The sequence below is a fragment of the Embiotoca jacksoni genome, unplaced genomic scaffold (assembly GCF_022577435.1).
Source record: "Embiotoca jacksoni isolate LCO1_2020_lvr unplaced genomic scaffold, fEmbJac1.0.p SCAF_83, whole genome shotgun sequence".
In the NCBI taxonomy this organism is placed as follows: Eukaryota; Metazoa; Chordata; class Actinopteri; family Embiotocidae; genus Embiotoca; species Embiotoca jacksoni.
Window position 1 is genome coordinate 102196 of NW_027185440.1, and position 24407 is coordinate 126602.

The 24407-nt window shown below is 40.6% G+C and overlaps 1 protein-coding gene across 7 annotated transcripts in view; it reads left to right on the forward strand.

Annotated features, from left to right (window-relative positions):
• st3gal3b (ST3 beta-galactoside alpha-2,3-sialyltransferase 3b) overlaps positions 1 to 24407 on the forward strand; it is a 53964-nt gene that overhangs the window by 19830 nt on the left and 9727 nt on the right. For 4 of the 7 annotated variants that reach the window (XM_069139546.1, XM_069139545.1, XM_069139543.1 and 1 more), the window contains 8 exons: positions 2507 to 2569; positions 3051 to 3092; positions 4394 to 4436; positions 5737 to 5829; positions 9718 to 9812; positions 14743 to 14806; positions 14893 to 14988; positions 16548 to 16734. In XM_069139546.1, coding sequence (XP_068995647.1) covers positions 2507 to 2569; positions 3051 to 3092; positions 4394 to 4436; positions 5737 to 5829; positions 9718 to 9812; positions 14743 to 14806; positions 14893 to 14988; positions 16548 to 16734 — 683 coding nt within the window. Of the gene's footprint in view, positions 1 to 2506; positions 2570 to 2823; positions 3093 to 3787; positions 3822 to 4393; positions 4437 to 5736; positions 5830 to 9717; positions 9813 to 14742; positions 14807 to 14892; positions 14989 to 16547; positions 16735 to 24407 lie in introns of those variants that run through there. The other 3 variants (XM_069139550.1, XM_069139547.1, XM_069139548.1) reach the window with 3 other exon arrangements.

Here is a 24407-nt window from a genome sequence, read left to right on the forward strand (position 1 = left end):
ACATTCCACTGAGTTGGCGGTCATCCCGGTGAGTGGAGAGTCGTTTTCGTCCTCTGCCGGTCTGCAGCTTTGTTGTCCCTAATGTCTGCTGCTTGACCTCGTTCTTATGAACCGCCGTCTTTGAAATTTTAAGGACGGAAGCAACCCGACGCTCACTGTATCCCTCTGCCAGTAAAACCAGAATTGAACCCTTCTTTTCCTCACTCAAAACTTTTCTTTTGAACTCTTTTGGCATGGTCAGTAGTGACTTTTTTTGTTTATTCCAATTACTTTTGAGGTACTACTAGCACTGTTTCTGCCATCCAGCTGGTCCTATTGCAAGAGGATGGTGATGACCACAGCACTGGTTTTTATACTTTTCTTCATTAAATAAGATTTGGTTCAGGTGATCACCTAATCAGTACCTCATTAAGTAGAATCAGGTGTGCCTGTATTGGAATTCAACAGACACTGGAAAGGAACGGCTGCCATTCATGTAGTGATGCTGATTTAAGAAACATTTGAAGTGGTCTCTTAATTTTTTTTTCCAGAGCTGTATTTCTGCCCATACTTGTCACCTTAAACTCTTATCAGTCTTGTGGTGTAGAGTTGCAGACAACGTTCTTTTGAATTCATTTCTTACTAACTGTGGGGTCACTTCTAATTGGTTTGCTTTGCTAGTAACAGGAGCATCCTCTCGGTGTTAAATCGCATATGAAATTAGCGCCTGCAGGGTGAGAAAAGAATGTGCGCCACCAGCTGAGCTGCTAACATTTTATCCTCTATTTGCAGTGGCCAACAAGCCAGAACTTTTAACCCAGTTTAATTCAAGCCTTAAACCACGTTTCTTGAATAGAAACACTGATGTAGCTCATGAAAATGCTGTCATGAGATCAGTCCACTTGTTAATTAGTGATTCTCGGTGTCTGCCTTTCAGAGGAATGTTTTGAAACTTTTTTTTAATTTTTTTCATAAATCTATAACGAACGATGGATAGATGGATAGATAGATAGATAGATCTATCTAGATATCGATATATATATATATATATAAAGTTTAAAAACATTCCTCTGAAAGGCAGACACCGAGAATCACTAATTAAGATATTAATTAATATCTCTCTCTCTCTCTCTCTCTCTCTCTCTCTCTCTCTCTCTCTCTCTCTCTCTCTCTATATATATATATATACATATTAATTAATATCTTAATTAGTGATTCTCGATGTCTGCCTTTCAGAGGAATGTTTTTAAACTTTTTTTTTTTAAATTCAGAAATCTATAACGATATATATATATATATATATATATATATATATATATATATATATATCTATAGGATAATAGGATTTCTTTCCCCCCTGTCATTTCCACTACTTCATTAGCATTGATGTCAGCAGCTGCTCAAGGATCACGCTGTAGATATTCTTGACACCATCTTGGTTTTCAACATCAAGGATCGCCTTCTCTTGTCTTGGAGCTGTAGTGATACACCTACACAGTTTCAACTGGAACAGAGTTCGAGGTTTACTAATTGGAGAATTTGATCTGCCAGAAGCCCTCACAGGGAGCGGCTGGGTTGGGTTGGGTTGTCGGTCGAATGTGAAAGAACACATTTTGGACAGCAATTACATTTGCAGAGTTAGAGTTGGGCTGATGGATGATGGCATCATCTATTGCAGATTGCTGACAGTCATGATGGGAGCCCAGTACCATGATGCCTCTAACCAGTTGTGGAGCAAGAAGCAGGACACTGTTTGAATCTTTTAATTATTTAAGTGTTAAGAAATTGCAATTGTGAATGGATACTGACGAACAAGCCAACACTTAAAATGTAAAGAAAAAGTGACTGGTTCATAGTAGGCATTGTCATTTGCCAGTTTGGTAGACATAGCCCAGCCGTATACAGAATTATATGCTGCCTTTTTGTCACAAGGACATTTTTTTTTTGTCCTTGTGGTTGGAGAGAGCTTTGTAACTTCGTTAATCCTTGGCATGACGTGACATGGCAGCTGTCCTCTGGTTGTTTTGATAGAGAAGAGACCGTCTTGGTCTTTTTGTTTGAAGGAAACCTTGATAATTCAATGACATAATTTTTTTTAAAATTCTGTTTTGTACCAGAAATTATAATGATTAATCTGAAAGGGGAAATGAAATGGAAATCTGCTACATTTGCCAAACTCTAAAAAGTGTGATAAATGTGGCTTCAAGTCTCAATCATTGACTGTGGTTCTGTTGTAGGACTCTATAATTCGGTCAGCATTGTTACTGTATTGTATGTATGCTGCTAGTTTGACTGGAGACAGACATGGGAGGATCAAGAATATACTTATGGCACTGGTTTCTTTTTGTCTCTGTCTCTGCCAATTGTTTGTGTGCATCTGTTTATTTTGTGTGCAGCCGCTGTCTGTGTTTTGCTGAAGCTGATATATTTTTGGTCCTGGTTATTCAATTTATGGTTAATAGTTGCTTTCACAGCTCCACACTCATGATGATCTTACTTCAGCATGTTAACCCCCTTTTGTTTACAGAGAGGAATGCAGAGGAGACGACTGTAGTCGTGACTAAAGGTGCTGAAGTGAAAAGAATTACAGGTAGAGGCTTCGGACGCTGCCCGTTTTTACTGGGTGATTGTTGTGAAGCGGGTGTTAGACTGGGCTGAGTTTTCCCCCCTCCCCCGTGGAATATAAACCTGCTAACTCAACATTAAGCTTTCCATATTTAATGTCATATTGACTGTCATTTACTTTTTGTTCTCACCAAAAATGTTTGTGCTCATTCAATGGGTGCCTCTCGATATACCACTGTCATAATAATCACATAAACACAATGGGTGCCTCTTGCAGTTAATTTTCTGGTTCATTGGGCTTTCTGTCTTTGAATAAAGATTGAGAATGAGATTTATAATTCAGTCAACTGGGATTGAAACCACTAACCTCTCCTTATCCTCCTCCTCCTCCTGTTCTTCTTACTCCGTAATGTCTGACATTTGCAGTTGGCTTTATTTTTCAAGTCCAATACGGCCCTTAACGGGCTGACCTAAAAGTGGTGCTAACAGAGCCTTTTGTGTTTCAGAGTTGGAAACGGACATCACCGTGGGACGAATAGTAGGCTCAGGTACATCTGCAGGCCCACCAGCTGAACCCCTAACCATCCTTGTTGTCCCTCCACCATTTATAAGAAAATGGCAGAACCTGTTTTAATCCTGGAATACTTGAGCTGCTCCGTTTGGGTTTGGAAACTGTCAAGATTAAAAAAAAAAAAAAATGTCAGCCATCTTTGTTAATACAATTTATGCCTAAAAGGGAAGAAAAATGTATTAAATTTTTTTTTCAAAGTAAATTCAAGTTACAGTAATACATAGTCATGATCACTGGTTGTCATGACTATCCTATTACTGTAACTTGAACTTCTGGGAAGTGAACATCTTCCCAGTCATCATCCTCCATGAAGCTTCAGTGTTATACAACACTGCCCTCTGTTGTCTCGGCTCGGTAACAAACGGCAGTGAGCAGTCTGCAGGAGTTTTAGTGCATAATTCTGTAAAACTCCCATAAAACCAGCTTCTTTTTTTTTCTTTTTCTTTTTTTCTTTTTTTTGCCGGTATGAACCTGCAGCTTTAATTTCTCCCAAGTTGCCTCGACTTGGCCCTTCTGGCTGCTTTATGCTTCTTGACAGAAACATAATGCTACACACACTCACTCATCTTGGCTTCTGTGGCAAAGTTCCCATTCTCCAGCACAGTGCTAGGATCCTTCCCTAACCAGTCGTCACGCTTTCCCATTGCCCTTTTCTTTCTCTTTGTTCTCCAGCTTCTTTGTGAAGACAAGATCTACAACAACAGGAGTAATTCCACTCTATTCCTCTTTTCAACTAATACTCATGTTAAAGCTAGTCCTTTGTCACGCTAATTTAAACAGCATTTTACAGAAAACGGTAATACAGTATGTGTTTTGTGAATCCTGTAAGCATCATTGTAAAACTCAAATGACGTAGTTCAAAATGAACTTCTCATTTCATCTTAAATATTTTCCTCCTCGTTTTCTGTGCTTCTACCTCAATGCTTCACCAGGCGCCTATTGGCTGTCCCTTTGGTTGTCCATAGGTGATCTCTAACTTCTTTTTTCTAACTTTATTTTAAACCCAACAGATTGTTTTGGCTGGCATCTCCCTAACCTCGCTTGTTTGTCACAAATCCTTAATCCTAATGCTTTTACTTTTACATTTGCCATATTGTTTTCCCTGTGAAAGCTGCACAGGTTGTTTGCAACTATAGCTACTGAGCTGATAGTTGAAGTAATGCAAACTGGGGGACTGTTTGGTTGTCACCAAAGATGCCATACTTTGTAATGCATGTGCTTTGTGGCCCCATGTGATAATGGACCGTTTCTGTGTCTGTTTTTGTCTTTATTTTCCAGTGTATGATAAGCAGGGCTTTCGGTTGCAGCTGGACACAAAACTGTGAGTAGATGTCTTTCTAGTAAACACGCAAACACGCCAAGCAATTACTGTGCTAGATGTTTCTTACTTGTATTTAGGACAGCTCAATTCCCCGTTAGACTTTTTCTCCATTAATTCAGATCTGTTTTACATCTGTTTTCATGAAATACTTACTCATACAGGTTGCAGTTGATCGATGGGGAAACACAAAAGATGAAAATGTAAACGTTCGGCCAATTAATCTTAACTTGATTTTTTTTTTTTGTAATAAACACGTAGCGTAATAAATACACATGGTGACAAATGCACAGTTAAAATAGGTGGTCTTTGTAATCATTTCAGAATTTTGTGCGTGAATGGCAATGTAGTTAGTGTTTTCTGTTTATTTCAGAGTGGCTGTGGTTTGTCAGGGTGAGAACGAGCCACAATAAATCATTATGCAGCTTTCAGCGTGTCTGTTGATGTGTGTGTAATTCGCCGAATTGGTTTGACACTTTAGCTCTAAACTGCCACGGTCAGGTCCTTTCTCTGCCCTAACATTACCATGCAGGCAGTAATCATATGCTGCCATCACCCCCCGTCCTCTCACGGCGCATGTCTGTCCACACACTGTTAGCATCATGTCAGCACACATTTTAAGGTGGATTTCACAGGGGCTCAGTCTTACATCTTACTTTATATCTACTGTCTCATTAATTACACCATCACAGCGCAAGCATACAATATTGCAATTTATCTTTCAGCTAGTAATTAGTTTTGTGACTTGGGTCATTTAGTCCTGCTGGTGGTCTGGTCGATGGAAAAGTGCTCCTAAGATTTTATCCTCAGCAAATTACTCACCCAATGGAGACCAACTAAGGCCAAATTGCAAGTGCAAGCATTTGAACAGGACTAAAATACAATATAATAGCCCAGAAGAGCTTCAAATGATCTGCAAGACCGCCCCAGTCGAGCTGTTTCTGTATTTTGGACCTCACATCGTGCAAAGACCAGGGCCCCTCTCCTTTCTCCCTGTTTATTTGAGCTAGAATCATGGCATTCATCAGATTATTAATGATCATGGTAGTAATCGGGTGGTTCTACTTATAGCACTGCCAGCGTGATTATTTAAGCAAGGCCTCTCTGCTTTGTCTTGCCACACACGGGTGATGCGCTGAGTTGTTGCTGACTTCTCCAACTTCCCTAGCAATGCGTGGCCCTATCTCTCAAGCAGATTGTTTGACAAGCTCGGTTTTTGAGGCTTTGAATTTGTCAGTGTAATTGATGATCAGTTATCGTGATGTGTTTGACTCATGTCTCTCTCTGTTCTTTTAATATACAGGCCACCGGAGTTGGCATATAAGTATGGCAACCTCAGTGAAGGAGTGTGCAAGCCAGGATATGCTGCAGCCAAGATGACAGCCATCTATCCCAAGTGAGAAGGATTGCTTGATCTTCCCCATAATTTCATATAACCTTGTAGAGATGCATTGGATGCAGGCCAATACCTTTAAACTTGCTTTAAGACCATCACATATTCAGTCAGGAACTTCACAAACAAATAATTGTAATTGCATGTGTGCAGGAGAAAAGCTGCCACTCAAGCATACCAAGATGCATGATGTCAGTCCTCAAGCCAAGTAGGCCTTGAGGGTTTTAAGTCAGAAAACAGAGAAACCCCCACATTCCTATTAATCTTCCCCACTTTCAATCATGTTTCTATCATCTTCACCCCCACCACAAGAACCCGCCTGTGTCCTTGTGATCCCTTCGCCACACAAAAGAACCTTTGTCACCCGAGTACAAGGTCTCCCATCTTTCCCTGTCATATCTCGGCGCCTTAGAGGCTTTCTCTATGAACCACACCAACCAACTTCCTGTCCTGACTCATCATGAGCTCTCTGGTACCCAACCCACACAGTCCACTCAGTCCTCCATGGCCCTCTTGATGTCATTGGCTCTTTTGATTTTTCTCTGGGCCTCTTATTTACTGCCCATCTCAGCTCGATCTATAGCACATTGTTCCATTAGCATTCTTGAAGCTAAGCAAGGGCAATTTTCCACATTGCTGAACAATAGCCAGTGGCACTTCAATGAGTACTTGACCAAGTTATGGAACAAATTTGACAGCCCCATTTTGTAGTATTGAACCAGATTTATCTATCGCCTGGAGGTGCACAATAACACGAAACTTTAGATAATGAAAAAAAATCAAATATACCTGCTCAACAATAAATTGTGATACGTTACAAAACTTTTGTTTTATTTTTAGATTATTTAATGACGTGTTGCCTTTATTTGAAAGTTTATGTTGTGGAGGAAAAAGTAAACACAGTCAGTGAGAGAAGAGTGTGACATGCTACAAAGGTCCCAGGGCAGGTAAATGAAGTGTGGACTCCATAGCCATGCCTGACTTGGGATCCTAACTGATGCCCCTTTACTATGCAGTATTTTTGCCCCAATATCGGTTAAATTTCTTCTTCTTCTTTTTTTTTTTTTTAAGAAAAATGTACAAAAATAAAATGTAAAAGTATTTAAGTGGGTCTATTGAAGCCATATGCCACAAAACCTACACTATAAAGCAAATACTGAATGACTTTCTGTGTGTATCTCCACACACAAATGGCTTCAAGCAACACCCTCAGCTCCACTGTTGGCTATAAATTGTACTGCTGCTTAACAAGACAGACAAAGCACTTTTTGTGAGGCTGCCCTCTACCTATATTAGAAGCTATGTGTTAAAAATGTCCTGTCTTGTAATGACTTCGTCTAATCAGCCGCACGTGTCGGATCAAAGTTCTGTACAACACGGAGCACCCCTGGGAGCCTGCTGATTACTACTCCCTTCAACCCAGTCACACGCAGGTCAATGAGCACCATTAATGCTCCACTTAGTGCAAGTTTGTGTGTATGTTTGTGTTTGTGCGCATGAGTGTTAGTGTATAGTTGAAGGGACACATTTGGGATGTATTTGGTTGTGATTTATTGTGTCCTGTGTGAGAGGAAGTCAACCAATTAACATCGTATTTATTGGTTTTCTTTATTTCTGCCTGCTTTGTGTGTTTACCAGTCAGAAACAAATCAATTTGAATATTATTGTTAACATTTTTTAGGTGTGGCCTGCAGTTTAGCTGTTAGAGAAAACCTACTTAACCTCAAGCAGCAAGGTCCTGTGGCTCTCCTTCTAATCATCTCCTGCTTCCTCCATGTTTGTCTTCTCTGATGCCCCTTGCCCTGCACAATCCAATTTATTTTAGACACCTCCCCTCCTCTCCGCTTTACCCCAAACTGTTTGTATTGGAGCCCTAAATCAAGTGTTGGCAGTGAACTTGAAGTGGCACGGTTATGAAAATATTGCCTGTGAGAGATGGACCCAGCAAAGGAAACGAGCACAATGCATCCCTGCCTGTTGGCTGTTTTGGGAGCCCTCACTTTCTATTTAACAACAAGCAGCCCCCTGTCTCTCTGCTTTGTGAGGATGTCAGTGACTGACTGCTGGTCAGGGCTCAGTGACTTGTAATGGTCCTGTGTTATTTATAGCCCCTTATGGCCCCAGCAGTCTTGGCTTTAATGAATCTCCATTTGTTTTGGCAGGACTGAAGTCTCTCTCTCTCTGTGTGTGTGTGTGTGTGTGTGTGTGTATCCCTGTCAGGTGATGTGAGAAGGAGAGTAAGCCACACATAACTGCCTCATCTGAGTCTCTCTCTACTCTCATGCTTTAAAGCTGGAGGATAATGAGGGTATCAAAGACTGATTACGGTGCTCTGAAAAGGTTGACGCTAACCGGAAGGTCTCCCAATACTGTCAGCCATGTTTGGTCATTGTGTCTCAGGAATCCACATATTTCTTGTGAAGCCATGACAGTGTTATGGTAACACGCTATCCAAGATTCCTGCTAAGAAATGGAGGAGGGTGATCATGCTTGTGTGTCCTCTCTTGATTTCACAGTTTAAAATGCCTTTGCTGGTTAGTCTGGTCTGTCGGCTGTAGGAGCCATAATTTATGCTTGCTGAGAAAGAACAGTCGTGTGTGTGTGTGAGAGAGTGAGAGTGAGAAAGAGATTTATCAGGTAGCGACAACTATCTGCCCCTCTACAGGATGCAACAGTTATGTTGCTGGTGCTCCGGTTCTTAGTAAGACGACAGTACAACAATCTCTGCAATGTAATCCGAAACAACAAAAAAAACTCCACCACTTTGATAGATCTCTTTAGGGTACCTAGCATTGTCTTTCCTGTGGGTGTGTTTGTGTTATTATTCAGGTCTGCCATGAGAATGTTTGCTGTGTCTTGTAGAAGTGTATCCATAGTTTCATGCATGTAAACATCAACAGGAGTGCCTGTCTCCTTCCCCTCCCCTCTCGCATCCCTCAAGCTTGACAGCAGGTCATAAAAACACACATCCATCCAAAGCCACACTCACAGAAGTGGCACACAGCACAGTGCTCGGGTCACAGGCGTGACTAAGAGGAAATGGCTTCTTTTGATTTCGGCGCTGTTATTAATCAAAGGAGGACATACACAAACATATAGACACACAGGATAAGGAAGAGGCGATGCTGGAAGTCACAGTTCATGGGACATTAAAAACATTTGTCACAGGCAAGTTTTCGACTATCAGACTCTATTTTTTTATGTGACTGGCTTCTCCCTGCAGTAGTTTAAACTGTGTGTCACGTGTTATATTTTAAGCATAAACCTCAGGGAATTTTTGGCCTTTGTTTCATGGTGCGTTTTCCCTAAATTGGGGCAAATGTGAGGAAAAACTTCCTCCCCTCTAATTCAGTTTGTAGAAACAGTCTTGCTCCAGGTCATTTGAGAGAAAGCCTTCTCATATAAGTATCAGCAGATTTATCAACACTGTGTGTCAGCTGTGATTTAAGCCCGGGTGGAGAGGTTATGTTGATGGATTAGGCACTGCAGCCGCCTCTCGGTTTCTTTTAGCTGCTCAGTTTTTGGCTGCTTTGCTGCCGTGTGTTCAGGCTGGCCTTGTTTGGAAGCTTTGACACAGTGCAGGAGGTGCAGATGTTTTTAGTTTAATGACAGTGGAACAATCAAAGTCAGTTATCACCTCTTTTTGAAATAAACATTTCCCAGAACATTAACACTACTCTGCCAGGTGTAGTGAGGATTATGTGAAGTGAGCAGGGCTCTGTATGGAGAGAAGGAGAGGTAAAGTGGGGGGGATGCACAGCAGAATAAATACATCTTAATCAGAGGAGGTTCAATACAGGAGGAGGCACTGCAACATGCTGTATTTTTTTGTGTTTTATCTCGGCTAATAAAAACTCTCTTGTTCCTCCCTTCTTTCTTTTTCTCTTGCAGGTTCATGAAACCAGCGCCCATGTTTCTTGATCGGAACTTCAAACGTCTAGCAAAAGTCAGCAATTACTTACCTCCATTTGGTGTCAAAACACAAGGTAAAAATATTTGTTACAGCTACTCTCCATCAGTGTGTACATATACTGTTCATTAGTAGAACCATGTGTCCATAAAAATACAACAAGCATTAATACTTTTTAATTTGGTGCATGTAGATTTTTTTTTTGGGGGGGGGGGTGAAAAGAGTATACCAACAATTTAGTATTGCACTTCCATAATGTTGGAGAATATACAAGAGGCAGATTAAAATTAATGGTTAAAATCAAAGCAACAGAGGCTGGGGTATCCCAATTGTTGAGGTATCCCATTTCCCACAATGCACCTTGATCTTCTGTTAGACACTGCATCCACCTAAATACTGACTTCTTTGCAGCTCCACACCAAGTTTTTGGAGCTGTTTGGTTTTTTTTTTGTAAGTTTTTGTGTAAGTTCAAGCAGACATCATGAGGGACATTTTGTCCGACCTTTGAAAGTTTAATATAGAACCATAGAAGATATGACATTATACAGCTATTTGCAGTTTTAATTTTATATTAGCGAACTGAACTCCATGTGTAAAATTGGTGAAGTGCCCATTTAAAGTCAGTACTGGGCATGAGCTCTCGTGCTCCTGTTTCTGTTGGGTTTGATTTTTCTGCTGGGAGCTTGATTGCAACTACATGCTGTTGTCTTTAGTGCCTGCACTGCCTCGTACCTCCAATGTAAGCCAACAAACTCTGCATGTTTTCAATATTGGTGTGACGCCATACAGTTTTGTTTAGGAGAGGTGGTGACATGAGCAGAAAGGCCTGCCAACATTCTTCAGCTATCTGTAGGCTTCATTTGGCTCCTCATACTTATGGCATCATTGCTGTAGCCTGGAGGACCAATCAACAAGCTGTCAAAATGCTTTATGAGAAGTTATTCTGGAGACTGATATTCAGACTGAACTACCGTTTTGTTTTTTTGGGGGTTTGGGATTTATTTTGCCTCAGGTTTGTTACTCTGCCTTGTCCTCAGTGACAACACTGTGAGATATGTAATCCATCACTGTGTACTTTTAGTCACCTTTTAGTTTTTGCCAGACTCATGCAGTCATCAAATAATAATGCAACCAGGGAGTGTTTGTAAATTCCAGAGATGATTTTGTTAACAGACGGTTAGGAGATGTCAGGAGCAGTTACTAAACAGTAGCGTTTTTAACGCAAGAAATGACCTAATCTGGATCTCGCATCAGTCATGCTCAGTTATTGTTTGACTTCTGGGTGGGTTCGGGTGGCTGGTTCCATATTAGATCTGACTCTCGGTTGGCAAAGCACCCTGATTCTTAAAGCCGCGACACTAACAACTCTCCTATCAATCACGTGTGAACATTCATTGACTGTCACTAAAAACTGTAGTTTTTCTGCTTTCTCAACAAAAAAACATTATAATATCAGTTTTTTTTTTCCAGGTTTCTGGAGGGCTTAAGTGCTGTGGTGTAAAGAAAACCCTGAATATTATTATGTGAATATATTCCAGTCTTTTTTTTTTTTTTTTTTTTTTTTTTACTCTCTGGGCCCTGTAGGCGTCTTTGTTTGTCATTCTAACCTTTTAAGTGATGCACAGTGTTTGCTGGATGAATTCTATCTTGGGACTGTGGAAATGGATGTCTCTCAACACTGCAGCGTTAATGTCTCCACACACAGTGCTTGTGCTTGTTCCCTGACCTTAACACACTCCAGCACTTCAGATATCGAACCCGTACACAGTACCATGGGAACTGAAGAGATAACGTTAATCTGGCTTCATTGACATGCTCTGTCACATATTTTCCAATACTTACAAGCAGAAAGCACAGCGAATGTTACCTTTTGTGCTCTGGCAAGTTCTCCGCTGTCATTTGAACACGCACACACACACCACACACCACACACACACACACACACACACACACACACACACACACACACACACACACACACACACACACACACACACACACACACACACACACACACACACAGTACCTCACAGTCATTATCAAAAGAGCCCTCCCTGTGTGAGTGTTACACCTGGTTTCTGTTTTCTCCACGGACTGTGGTGGCAGTGGGGTTTCCCTTTTAGCGGTAGTCATGTGGAGAGATGATACGTGTGGGTCTTGAATAGAACGCCACAAAGGATTCCAAATTGAGAACATGGAGTGGCGGTGGTGGGCGGGAGTTTTAATTTGACTTTTTATTCTGTCAAGAAGTATCTTTGGCACACATCAGCCACAAACTGAGAACAGTTGAGCTGCGTTGATTCTGTCTCGGAGAAAAACTACACTCGTCAGCACTGCAGGATGCCACTCAGCCACTGATTGTGAATGCTTTTATTTTGCCTCAATTGTTAAATATTATTTTAAAATGAAGCAGTATTCTTTCGGCAGTCGAAAGTGAACAGCTTTCCTCTTTTCTTTGTAGGAAAATGTTTAGTGTTTAAATCTTTTAGTAGTGTTTCATGGTAGTTTTCATTTATCGTTTTTTTGTTACTGATAAGCTGACAGTTGTGTACAATATCATTGCTACCTACCGTAACTTCAATTGATAAACTCAACTGTTGATAAAGTGAGGGAATTTTGCAGTGCCAGGGTGTGAAGGATACGTTTATGAATTCCTTTAAATTGCATGGCCTTGAGTTCTATTTTGGGGAAACCTGTCGGGAGGAGAAACAGAATTTGTTTTAGAGGTTGAGTTGTTTCAACTGCTGTGTGTTTCATACAGTACATCTCCATGCCTGTCACCACCTGGCTCAACTAGTGTAGGCGATACAGTTGTTTATAATACCTGGATGCTGTGCAGAATATCAAATCATTGCCCAGTTTGGTTTATAGAAATCAGAAGTTAAGGTGTCCTTGAAACAACTCGTACTGACTGTGTAAAAAGGAATTTCATTTCTTTCTTTTTTGCTCTTGCTGACCCAGTGGCAAGAAAAACATTCAATGACATAAGACTTCTATGTTTAACTTTATCCTGAGCTGTAGCATCGAAACTATAACTGACTTATTGTGACCACAACAAAGCTTTTTTATAGAGACAGCGGTGGGTTAAACCTCCTTGTGTATATAGCTAGCATCTGTCGTAGCAAATTAATGAGGTTGTGTCATCGGCTGATTCATAACTTTCACAAATAAATGAGTGATATCATTGTGCCGTTGGGTGCTGTTTTTATTCCCAACATGCCCACCGAATGAAGGCGCACACACCGTTATGTAACTTTCCACATAGTGAAGAGGAAGCATTATTCAGCCAGAAAGACTTAGTGGACTGATGCCAAAGACTTGGACACACCTCAGATTCACAGTCAACAACAACGAGTTTTCAGGTTGTCTTTTTTCCCAGGATAGGTCAAATTAGTCATCATCGTATTGTGATAAATTAATGGTTTTCCTTTCTTTGCCACCACAACAGTCCATGTTAAGTCAAGCCTACCTTAGTGTAGGTCGAAAGAAATACTACTCTCTCGTCACAGGATTCTTTCTGTTGTTTATGCAACACTCTCTTCAACGCTGTGTCTGTGTTTATGTGTTATGTGATTCCTCTGCCGTTAGTCTGTGTTGCCAGTAAAGATTTTGTCATCTCAAAAGTGCCATGTCGGACTAATGTCTCAGCCTACAGCCATTTGTCTTTGGCTCTACCACCAGACATACTTCGCTGAAATGTTTACCGTGGGTACTTATAACAATTAGCTTCCATGTCGTCCTCTTGAGGAGAGCGCTGCCCATTGTGATTTTTCACTTTTCACCCGCTCGGATCCAGGTGTGGTCCTCGGCCTCGTGTTTATGCTGCTCGGGGTGATGCTTGACGCCAGACATCGACACCACATCCAAACAATGGGCTGCGGCTCTGCTCGCCTCTCCTCAGCAGGTTAATCATTAGGATCGTTAGCTGGCGTGAATGGGCTATAATATGTCTTACAAACTGCTCTGAAGCCTGACCGTCCCAGTCTAAACTCTCCTTCTCACTCTCACTTTTACTGTTTCTCTTGGCCCCCCTTTGTAGACAGTGTGCTGTATGGTGATTATAGGAAGTGAAGTAGGGGGCAATCAAAATGCCAGACATTTTTTAAGTATGCAGTGTGGGGGCACTGTTTTTTCATGCATGATGCAAATAAAGGAAATATATTCATAATATTACAGTAATTAAATCTAAGTAGTCCCTCTGCGGTGTTTCAAAACGACTATAAATGCGAAATGGATCAAAGATAGTTGCAACTTTAATGGAATCGGCACTTTTAAAAGATGACTTACGAGCACAACATGGTGAGGAGAAGAAAGAAATGTATTTAATATCTAATGCTGGAAGCATGACTCTAGCAGAATGCCCCGTAGAACATGGCAGGAATGCACACTATGGCTAAACATCCTCTAGTCTCGCCCTGTGATCAGATGGCTGCTCGCCACGCAAGGAGACGGGCTCATCGCCCACTTATCAGGGAGAATGTGCTTGTTTGAGAACAGCATTCCTCTCCGAGTGCTTTTATGGGAGAGTTTCTACATACACACGCATACCATCCTCAACTCTGCATGTCTGTTTCTCTCAGATTCACTCCTCTAGAGCACAACAGCTTTTTTCCCTCCATAATCCCATCACCGTCATTTCTGAAGGTTGATTGGTCACTCCTCATCTGCGACTGAATAAACGGGGAGAGGTTTTCTCTCCTCCTGTCTTGAGACCACCTAGATTGCTCTATCTTTAGTGGTGCCTTGAGATCTGCGGCGGTCTGTTTATCTTTTAGAGGAGCAATCCTCTCAGAGAAGTTGACAATAGTAGTTCCATTAATTGCATTGGAAGAAATCATCCATCAATATATTTGTACACAAACACTTCTAGGCATTAAAATTCACCCAGGTATTTACACTTAATATTCTGATGAATGAATTTGTAATATTTGCATACTGTAGTGCAGTGTTGGTGACGACCAAATGTCTCCTCTTCCTTGTGTTTTTTTTTTTCTTTTCTTCTGCAGAGAGAATAATAGACAGCATATTAACTACCACAAAAAATTACGGACTTGGAGAGGCACTTGACAGGTACACACACACTCTCACCTGCATCACCAGGAAGTCCTCTTTCGTTTGTACATCAGTTCTCAACTTCTGGCTTTCTTGCCTTCCAGTTTCAGCTGTAAAAGATGCATCATTGTGGGGAACGGTGGAATCTTGTCCAACAGGTCTCTGGGCTCCCATATAGATGACTACGATGTTGTGGTCAGGTAAGATGGCACCAAATGCTGTGATTAAGAATATCTCTTCAGTTTATCGCTCAAAACAACAGTATTGTGTATAGACCATGTCAATTCTGAGGCAATGTAGTATGATCAGGATTGGATCAGTACAGATTTTGATATTTAAGAACCTTTAAAATTCGTGTAAATTGCCAGGATTTCTGGACAAATTAGTTAGTTGATTTTTTTTTTTTTTTTTTTTTTTTTTTTATAAAGGGAATGTAGTAAATAAACCATTTGAAGCAAATAGACATAAATTTGCCTATCTTCAAATGTTAATGCATTTTTTTTTATTTTGTATTTCATGAGACGTAACAGTAATTCTGCAAAAATCTCAGCAAACCACTTTGTCAGTACTTGATAACATTACTTTTTACAGACATCACAACTTGCAAACACTTTTTGTCAGTAGCGATGAGTTTTTCTTTTCTAAATTTTGAAATTTCCACCCACTCTTCCTGTTGAACACTTGAACTTCGGAGATGTTTTTAGGCTGTCTTGCACACACATTTAAGATCAGAGGACTGTGAGCGCTTCAAACACCAAAAGCTTCAGCTTCTGTGTTTATGAAGTAGTTCATGTTGGATTTTGAGGTCTGCTTTGGATCATTGTTGTGTTGTAGAAACCTGCCTCTTCTCAGTTTTACTTTCTTGACTGACTATGACATTTGCGTCCAGATTTTACTGATATTTCTGTGCCACTCGCACAAATCTAAAGCAGGATATTTCCAGCCCCAATGCTGCTCCTCTTCTTCTCCAAACATATCTTTGGTGATTGTGGCCAAAGCGCTCTGTTTGAACTTCATCTGTCCACAGCACGTGTTTCCAAAGTGGCATTTTTAGATTGAATTAGATTAGCTTGTACTTTATTAATCTCACAGTGGGGAAATTTGGTCGTCACAGCAGCAAAGAAAACCAAAAAGTGCACACAATATGAAAACATTTACAAATATGTATAAGATATCAGAAATAAGATGGATAAAAAAAGTATTATTTTAGAGTAAGCGCACACACACACACACACACACACACACACACACACAACTATATACACAAAAATATATAAAAATAAATAAATAAACACAGTTTGGAATGAATGAAAAAAAAAAAAATAATATCCTCATTCAACTACTTTCTGGAGCCAACTATGTTGGGTGTTACTCAAAGGTTGAGATTTTATTAAATGTCAAAGGGGACAATACATTATGACATTTTTGAGTCTAATGAGTGAATTAAGGACCAACAAGTTAATGGAGTTCTGAGACTTAAGGATTTTGAGAGTGCCCAAAATATTTGCACATCACAGTTAGTGGCACCCTTAAGTTAATAAAACAACAACAAAAAAACAATAGTACAGTAACATTTTAGGAGCACACATTTGTAATGTATATTTGCTGTGGTATTAACTTGTGTGTAATTTGCCTAAACTTGCATACAGCTGTAGTTAATGAGGTGAAATATAAAAATAAATCCCAGTTTCCTAATATCTGTGCCATGGGTTTTTCTTAAACCCAACTTGACTGACTAACATCTCTTTTGTGCTGGCAGGTTGAATGAAGCCCCAGTAAGTGGTTATGGCAAAGACGTCGGGACCAAGACCACCATGAGGATTACCTATCCAGAGGGAGCCATCCAGAAGCCCGAAAACTATGAAAAAGACTCCCTTTTTGTTTTTTCTGCTTTCAAACCACTTGATTTTAAGTGGCTCAGACAGATGGTCTTCAAGGAGAAACTGGTAAGGATATATTTAAATAATCGTAAAGGAATGAAAGTTAAAGTCTTGAATTTTCTAATAACACACACGCCACTGAAAGATACAGGAATGGTGGCTCAGATATGAAGACACATCTGAAATACTTTTAAGAGGGTGTTGAAATATAAACTGTTCCATAATAAGAACAGTGTTTGCTGCCGCTAACATTTTTCTCATTCACCTAAGCAGTTTTTTCTTTCACACTATGCTTGAGTTTGACCAGCACCCAAGTGAATTATGCTGCGGAGAATTTCTTCTTCTCTGGGTGTCTAGATGTGCCTGAATATTTTGAGTTATGCGTTTTGTTTTGTTTTTAAGTGAAACAAAACCTCTGATCACATTCTGTACATTCCTCCCTGTGGAACTGTAAGCCATATAAAGGGGTTAAAGGACAGCACACATCGCTGCTGTATGGTGGGGATGTTTTAGATGCTCTAAATGCTTAATATGGAAAGGAGAGATGAGGATAAAACAGCCAGGAGGTAGTTTAGTTTCTTTCTTTTAGCTTATAATATGTCTTTTGCATGTCCTCTGGAACATTATGATTGCCACAGGGAAATGAATTGGCCTCTTAATCACAAGGGTCAGACTGCATGACTTTCTCTACCATATCTCCTTAAGTATTAGAGAGGACTGCTATTTTTATGGCTCCTGTGTCCTTCATATTCATTGCCACAAATAGCTTCATAAGCATTTTCTTTCTGTTCTTGTAGAACAGAGTTGAGTATCTCTTTGACTGAGATTATATTGAGTCTACTCAGCTCCAGGACAAAGAGAGTATTTAGTAAAAGCCCTTCATAGAATTATCAAAATAAAGGTAGTCATTTTTAAAGGAGCAAGCTACCCACTTCTACAAAGCATGGGCAGGGTCTTTTGTGTTTTCAGTTTTTCATATTACTATTCTTTATTGCCATCAGCAGTATCACTAAAACACACACAATATGGGAGTGAAACTGTCCAGTGGTTTGCACACAGCTTCTCAAACAAGTTTCAGCTCTCTGCAATGTGATTTTCATATTATAAAGTAATAAAGTATTATGGCTGCCATAATTGATGGTAAACCATAAAAACAGTACTGCCTGCTGGTATATGTAGTTGTAGTAAATGTGATGGACATGGCAGACAAACCTGTGAGCCTGTAAATTATATTCTGCACATGGAGGGTAACCAAACTCCCCTTTGACTTTTTTTTTTGTGCGGGATGCTTCTGTCTGATGAGAAAATGATTGGAGAAACCTGCTTTATTTCCCCACACAGCTGTGTGACTTTCAGGGACCAGCTGCCAGCTGGAACCTTTACAAGGTGACATTTGTCAAAATAGTCATGAGTGAGAAAATGGAGATGAAAAGAAAAAAAAAGGGGGAAATGACATTACAGCTATAATAAGGGCAAAGAATGGCAATCTGAAACCAAGTAACGGTGTGAATGTGGATTAAAGGACGAGAAATAGATAAACGGAAAGGATGAGGTGGAATAGGGTAAAGGGATAATAGCTGGGGAAAAGAAAATGAGCAGTGGAAGGTAACGGTAAAGGAAAATAGAGGAAAATAGCTTGCTTGGCTGGCTGATGGCCCCTTCAGCCTTTGATAGGGCCCAGATTTTTCTGGTGTGTCAGAGGGAGAGGATAGTGGAAATGGCTGCCTGGGATAATTGATCTGGCCCCTGGCGTCTGACTCGGCCCTCTTTGATCTGCTGAGGAAGGAAGAATGTTTCTCATGGGTTAATAATCAGGGGACAAAAAAAAAAAAAAATCATCAGTGTCTTTCGGTTTTGGCCTTGATGATAATATGGTAGAAGAGAACTGACAGATGTGCAAAGACCCAGTTTTGACCTCTAGTAGACACTATCCATGTGCAGTGTATGATTTATTATCTTATAAATACTGTGTATCAGTCCATGTTTATGTTTCCTGGACAATTTACTCTACTTCTAATGGCCGACTGGCTTAATTGGAACTCGGTCCACAAATATTATTAGTTTAGGAGAACACGTGCAGGTGCAAGCCATTAATTGGTTTCTCGCAAATTAAGTAAGTAAATATAATAATATAATGTACAAGTAGCTTAATAAGTACCATGTAAATGCAAAAATGATTGACGAGTGGATTTTAAGTTTTGGCAACAATGTGAAAAGAACTGAAGGCCTGTTAAAAGGCTGTTATCCCATCTTCATTGTATCTGACTCGCACCCAGCAAAGACAAATGCAGTGGAAACATAAACATGAAGAGATATTTAGGTGTGCCTCCTGTGTCAGGGCACATTTCCAAAAGCAGTCACTCGGAAACAATTGATTTATTTAATTATTTACTATTTTTTCATTTATTACCAGACAACAGGAATTTGAACCAATGAAACTAATAGAGACTTTTGGTACAGAGAGAGATACCCTAGACTTTAGGATACGCAGCAGAAATTCCTCATCGAATAGCAGCAAGCTCTCCTCCTTTAGCTCTATCCATTTTGTCCATATTGGAGGGAAACATCATGTACAGTTGTACTTTGGGAACTTTTACATCTGTCGGTCCAGCAGGGGATTCCTTTGTGTAACCTGCACGCTTACAGCTGGAAGGGAGGCAAAGCCTTTTCACTCGCCTTCTGCGGTTATGAAAGCAAGTGTTGTTTCTTCATGTTTTCTAAAAGGTTAGTGGGTGGTGCACAGTTGTGCAGTTGCAAGTAACTCATCTGGCCAGCGGTCAGCGTGTTTGACTCTCCTGCGCTTTTGTGGCTTTTCAAATGCCTAGAGTGTCGTGTTGGATGGGCCGAACAGAATACAAATTAGCGAGGCATTTTGACAATCTGTTTTTTAGTGTTTTGTACACTGTCACACACGCACACCTCTGGGAAAAATTCTGACTAAATCCAGATTTGCAAATTTGACCTTGGTCCTGATCAGATCTTCGGCTTTCAGAGGCAGTTCTCATTACAAACGTGTCTGTCCTCGACTACATATACAATCACAGTGCCGCATCATCACAAGGCTTCCAACTTCCCTAATCCCTCATTACCGCAGGTTTACGTGATTACAACTCAACTTTATCACTCTGCTTGAAAGTCCGACCCCACATGTGCAGCAGCCTGGTTGATTGCCGCGTTACATGCTGTTTACGAATGTGCTCAAACATGATTTCCACGATTGTTGATTCTTTCTTCTTTCTTTTTTTTTTTCCCCCCACGTCTCATTTCGATTTTTGCCCTCATGCACGGCGCGCACTCACGGTTCATGCACACACAGCCGCAGTTGTTTGTATATGTGGGGGTATTTTTAAACAGAGCCAGTGAAGGATATACAGCCGGTGGTAAACACGGGGTTTGAAGGTGGAGTGTCGGCGTTCTATCTCCCCCGTTTGTTTACTGGAGCCTTCCCTGCTCGCTACAGGGCAGAGAGATAAATGATGGATGCGGACAATTTTGAGGAAGAGAGTACTTCTCCTTTAATAGAAATACAGCCAGGGGTTCTTTCTGAGAAGTATCAAAATATTGTTGTGAAGCCAGTATTTTAAAAACATTGCACTCGTCTTGGGCTCACTCTGTGTAAAGTCCAGATTTCTTGGTTTGTAGATGTGTAATTTCAGACTTCATTGTAACCCTATCAGTAAAGATACACGTTCGGCAGCTATATGGCTCCTTTTTTAAGCCCAAACATCTGTGGATAACACCCTAGTAGTAGGCATACGTGCATCCGTAAACATTTACATACTTGTAAACATGGATTTTGAACATGAACCAAGTGACTAACATAGTGTCCGGATGTCACTGATTACCAGGAGTGTTGTGTTTCAGGAATGAGTCACCTACCTAGCCTGCTATGATTAACACTCAGACCTGAACACTGGGTTCCTTTAGTTATTTTGGGTAATTAAGTATTTACACAGGTTCAAGGAGAATTTCGTAATAGGTCATTCGAAAGTCCCAGCAGGACTTTATGATATTCCTTGGGACCTTCCAAAATGTCACCTGTTTTTTTCCCAGAGACCATGCCGCACATAAAAGTCTTCAGGGTCACAATGTTGTCAAGTGTTGGCACTGTTTCCACGTTTGCCGTCATGGGAGTGTGGAGACAAGGGTTTCACACACCGGATAACCTCAGAGAGGCCAGGAACTGGGAGACCACTGTGACCTCAGTGGGGGCAGAGGTCATGGTATGTGTCAAGAGAGGCGAATGACAAATTGGCGAGTGTTTCAGATTCCTGGCGAACAAAAGGGAATAAAATAACCGAAGCAGAACTTTACCTCTCTGGATCGTACCAATGCTCTGGTGTGCGCCTCATCTTCTACCTCCTACCTAACATTCCTTCTGAAATGTTTCCTCTCCAGTGGAGCACTTATGTGGTGAGCCGCTGCAACTAGTAAACTCAAAGCCCCAACACGAACACGGTGGTAATGACCTCCAGACAACCTTAATTGTGATTGTTTGCAGTTCGGAGCTGCCGTTTTTGTCCCTAAATTGCTATAAGTTGGCCTTCTGGAATCCAGTCCATCTCATCTGAGTCGTCCACTCCACTCCACTCCACTCCACAAACATCAAACAACCACATCCTCACACGGCCGTTTACAAGACTCAAAAAGCCTGATGGAGCCAAATTGCAGGATAGCTGCCCATCAAGGAAGTGTCATTCCAGCTGTATTATGAGATTTTTCTGTTAAAATTTGGTCAAAACTTGCATCTTTTGTATCTGGTGACAAGATGGTCTGGCTTCACTAATTGTGGCCGACAGGAAGCTGAAGTTTGTTTGTCAATTTACGCCGAGAGGCTTTAAAGCCACCTGTAGTAACATGGCATGTGAAACGCGCTGTCCTTCTCTAACTCCTCGTGTTTCAGTCCCATTCAGCACATCTACGCTTTCCTCTCAGTCCTCCAGGAGCTATAAACCGAGCTATCGGCCTCATTCAACACAGAAATATGTTAGTTTGAAGGTGAGTTAAGTTTTATTGGCTTGTGCTTCAAGCCACAATGAAACCAAACCACAGTGAAAACTATAAACGTCAGGCTCTAAACCAAGCTGTTTCTTATTTAGGCATTTTTACATCTGTGCAGTGAATTGCAACTGAGCTGTATTTTCAATTTTATCCATTGGGAAAAAGGTCACATGCCATCATGTTTATGCCCAGTCTAATTTAAGAATTTCACCAAGACGCACTTTTCTGACATTTTTTAGTAGTTATGTACATCACCTTTTTTTTTTTTCCGTTATAGTTTTCCTTTTGTCACTGCTCTTAACCTTCTGTGTCTCCGTCCACATCACTTTTTCCATCTGTTTGATCCCTCACTTCTCCTGGCTTACAGCAGATCTTCACCCTGTTGCATTGTCTTCCTGTAATCCACTGCTTGAAGCTCTTTTTTTTTTTTGATGGTTTGTGTAGCTGTGATTTTCCTACAGCTATGAAATCACTGAATAAATACACTTAGCCTTTGTAAAGCTTTAGCTGGAGATGACAACACTGACATAGAACAAATTAAGTGTTTTCATCTACTGTCTGACATATGCATTAACGGTACACCCTGAACTTCCCAACAGCAACCTTATCAAATACAATGAATGTTTATTTGTGTAATTTTAATCAGACATTGTACCATGTTGAAACACGGATGTACTCGGCTCCTCAGCTCGCTGCTTTGCGTGGGGAACCATGTTTACAGTTGGTTTTCAGTAAATGTTGTGAATGTTACTGTGGTTCATAACCACTCAGATATAAAGTAGATGTACTGAAAATGCACAAATTTGGACTCCAATCCACTTTTAGATGCACTCAACCAGTCTTAAACTCAGTTTCTCTGAAGCTCACTACTTTAAAACCTGCGAGCTTTGATGTTACTCTGGTGAACACCCTTTTCTCGGACTACACACTAAATACCTGCTCCATTTTAAGCTTGCTAATGGAAACCTCACTGGGAGTACCTATTGTTTGGTGTGGCTTTATATATCTATATATATATATATATAGATATATAAAGTAAGGGACTGTGGCCACTTTGCTTGTTCCCTCTTATTTACTGCATCACAGCTTCTGTACATTTCCTCCTCAATGATTCTTAGGGTTCTATTTTAATGATCTAAGCACAGAGTCTGAAAATCATAAAGCTAATGCATTAAAAGCATGTCCAAATTAACTTTTGCGATTTTAGCGGGGGATAATTACATTACATTTCATTTAGCTGACGCTTTTATCCAAAGCGACTTACAATAAGTGCATTTCAACCATGAGGGTACAAAACCCAGAACAACAGGAATCAAGAAAATACAATTTCTTCAAGAAAGCCAAACTACAAAGTGCTTGGATGTCAGGTTGGACCATGTCCTGGATGTAGACTGGACCCGATCTGTTCGCAGCTCAGTACCAATGTTTGGAAACGGATGCGGGCAGCTGCTGGTAACCAGTGAAGGGAGCGGAGGAGCGGAGTAGTGTGAGTGAATTTAGGAGGTTAAAGACCAGTCGAGCTGCTGCATTCTGGATGAGCTGCAGAGGTCGGATAGCACTAACAGGTATACCTGCCAGGAGGTAGTTACAGTAGTCCAGACGTGAGATGACCAGAACCTGGACCAGAACCTGCGCCGCCTTCTAAGTGAGAAGAGGACGTATTCTCCTGATGTTGTGCAGCACAATCTAAGCACAAAGTAAGGTGCCCGGTTGCTTTGTCTTTTAAATAATCGTAGGTGTGTTTTGATTGTATTATTAATTAAACCAATCAAGAGTGTCATCTACCATCTACTTATAAAGCCAGGTGCACTTTCACCATGACAAATCTCTATTATAATGGAAAAGTTGCCAGGAAAGAATGCTTCTCTGCAGAGGAAATATATCTGCTTGTGTGCAGATGAAGCTGATTGATGTGCACAAAAATAATCTTTTGCATATTTTTGATTTCAGTATTTTGCATGTTTGTGAACTGTGTAACAAGCAGAGCATTTCTACATAATTCATGATTCAGCCACCTATATAGGCGCATGTTACTATCTTAATTCAGAGCCCTTAAAATAGCAGTAGAATACTGCACCATTGACTTAGGACCAGGTTTTTTTTTTGGCCAATCACTTTCAGCTACAGGTCACACCTCATTTTAAGACTAATACACCAATGGGCGCGCATATGGGTGCAAGTACATTTCCTGTTTAAACAACCTGAGGGCTCGACGGGAAAATGACAATTGCGTCAGTCTGAAACTCAAAGCAACCCTTTGTGTCGGGTATAAGTTATAGTCTTCAGTCCAAGGACCGTCCTTTTAATATTTCCTCTCATCTCCACTACAGCTCCTCACCCTAGCTTGGTACAGTATGTTCAACACCTGTAAAGCGCAAATTACTTATGTAGGCAGGAAAATACTAAAAAGTGTCAAATTCCTTGACACAAATAAAGGATCAGCCGCTAAAGATAGAATGATGATAATGACACTTCACCGTCTAAAATATAAAATGTGATAAGTTGCACTATAAACAGACTACCACACAGCTGACTTTAAGCTCTTCTGACTGATGTCGACTACTCTACAGTCTATCTCCTTGCAGTGCGAATAATAAGTCTCTGAGCTGGAGGTTGTTTTAACAGGTGCTTTATTGGAGCACACTGCCTTGTGCGCACACTTAAATCTAATAATCCTGACCAATTTAACCATAAAGCTGTCGCAAGAGAAGGGAAACAGTCATTTCCTGTCTGACCAC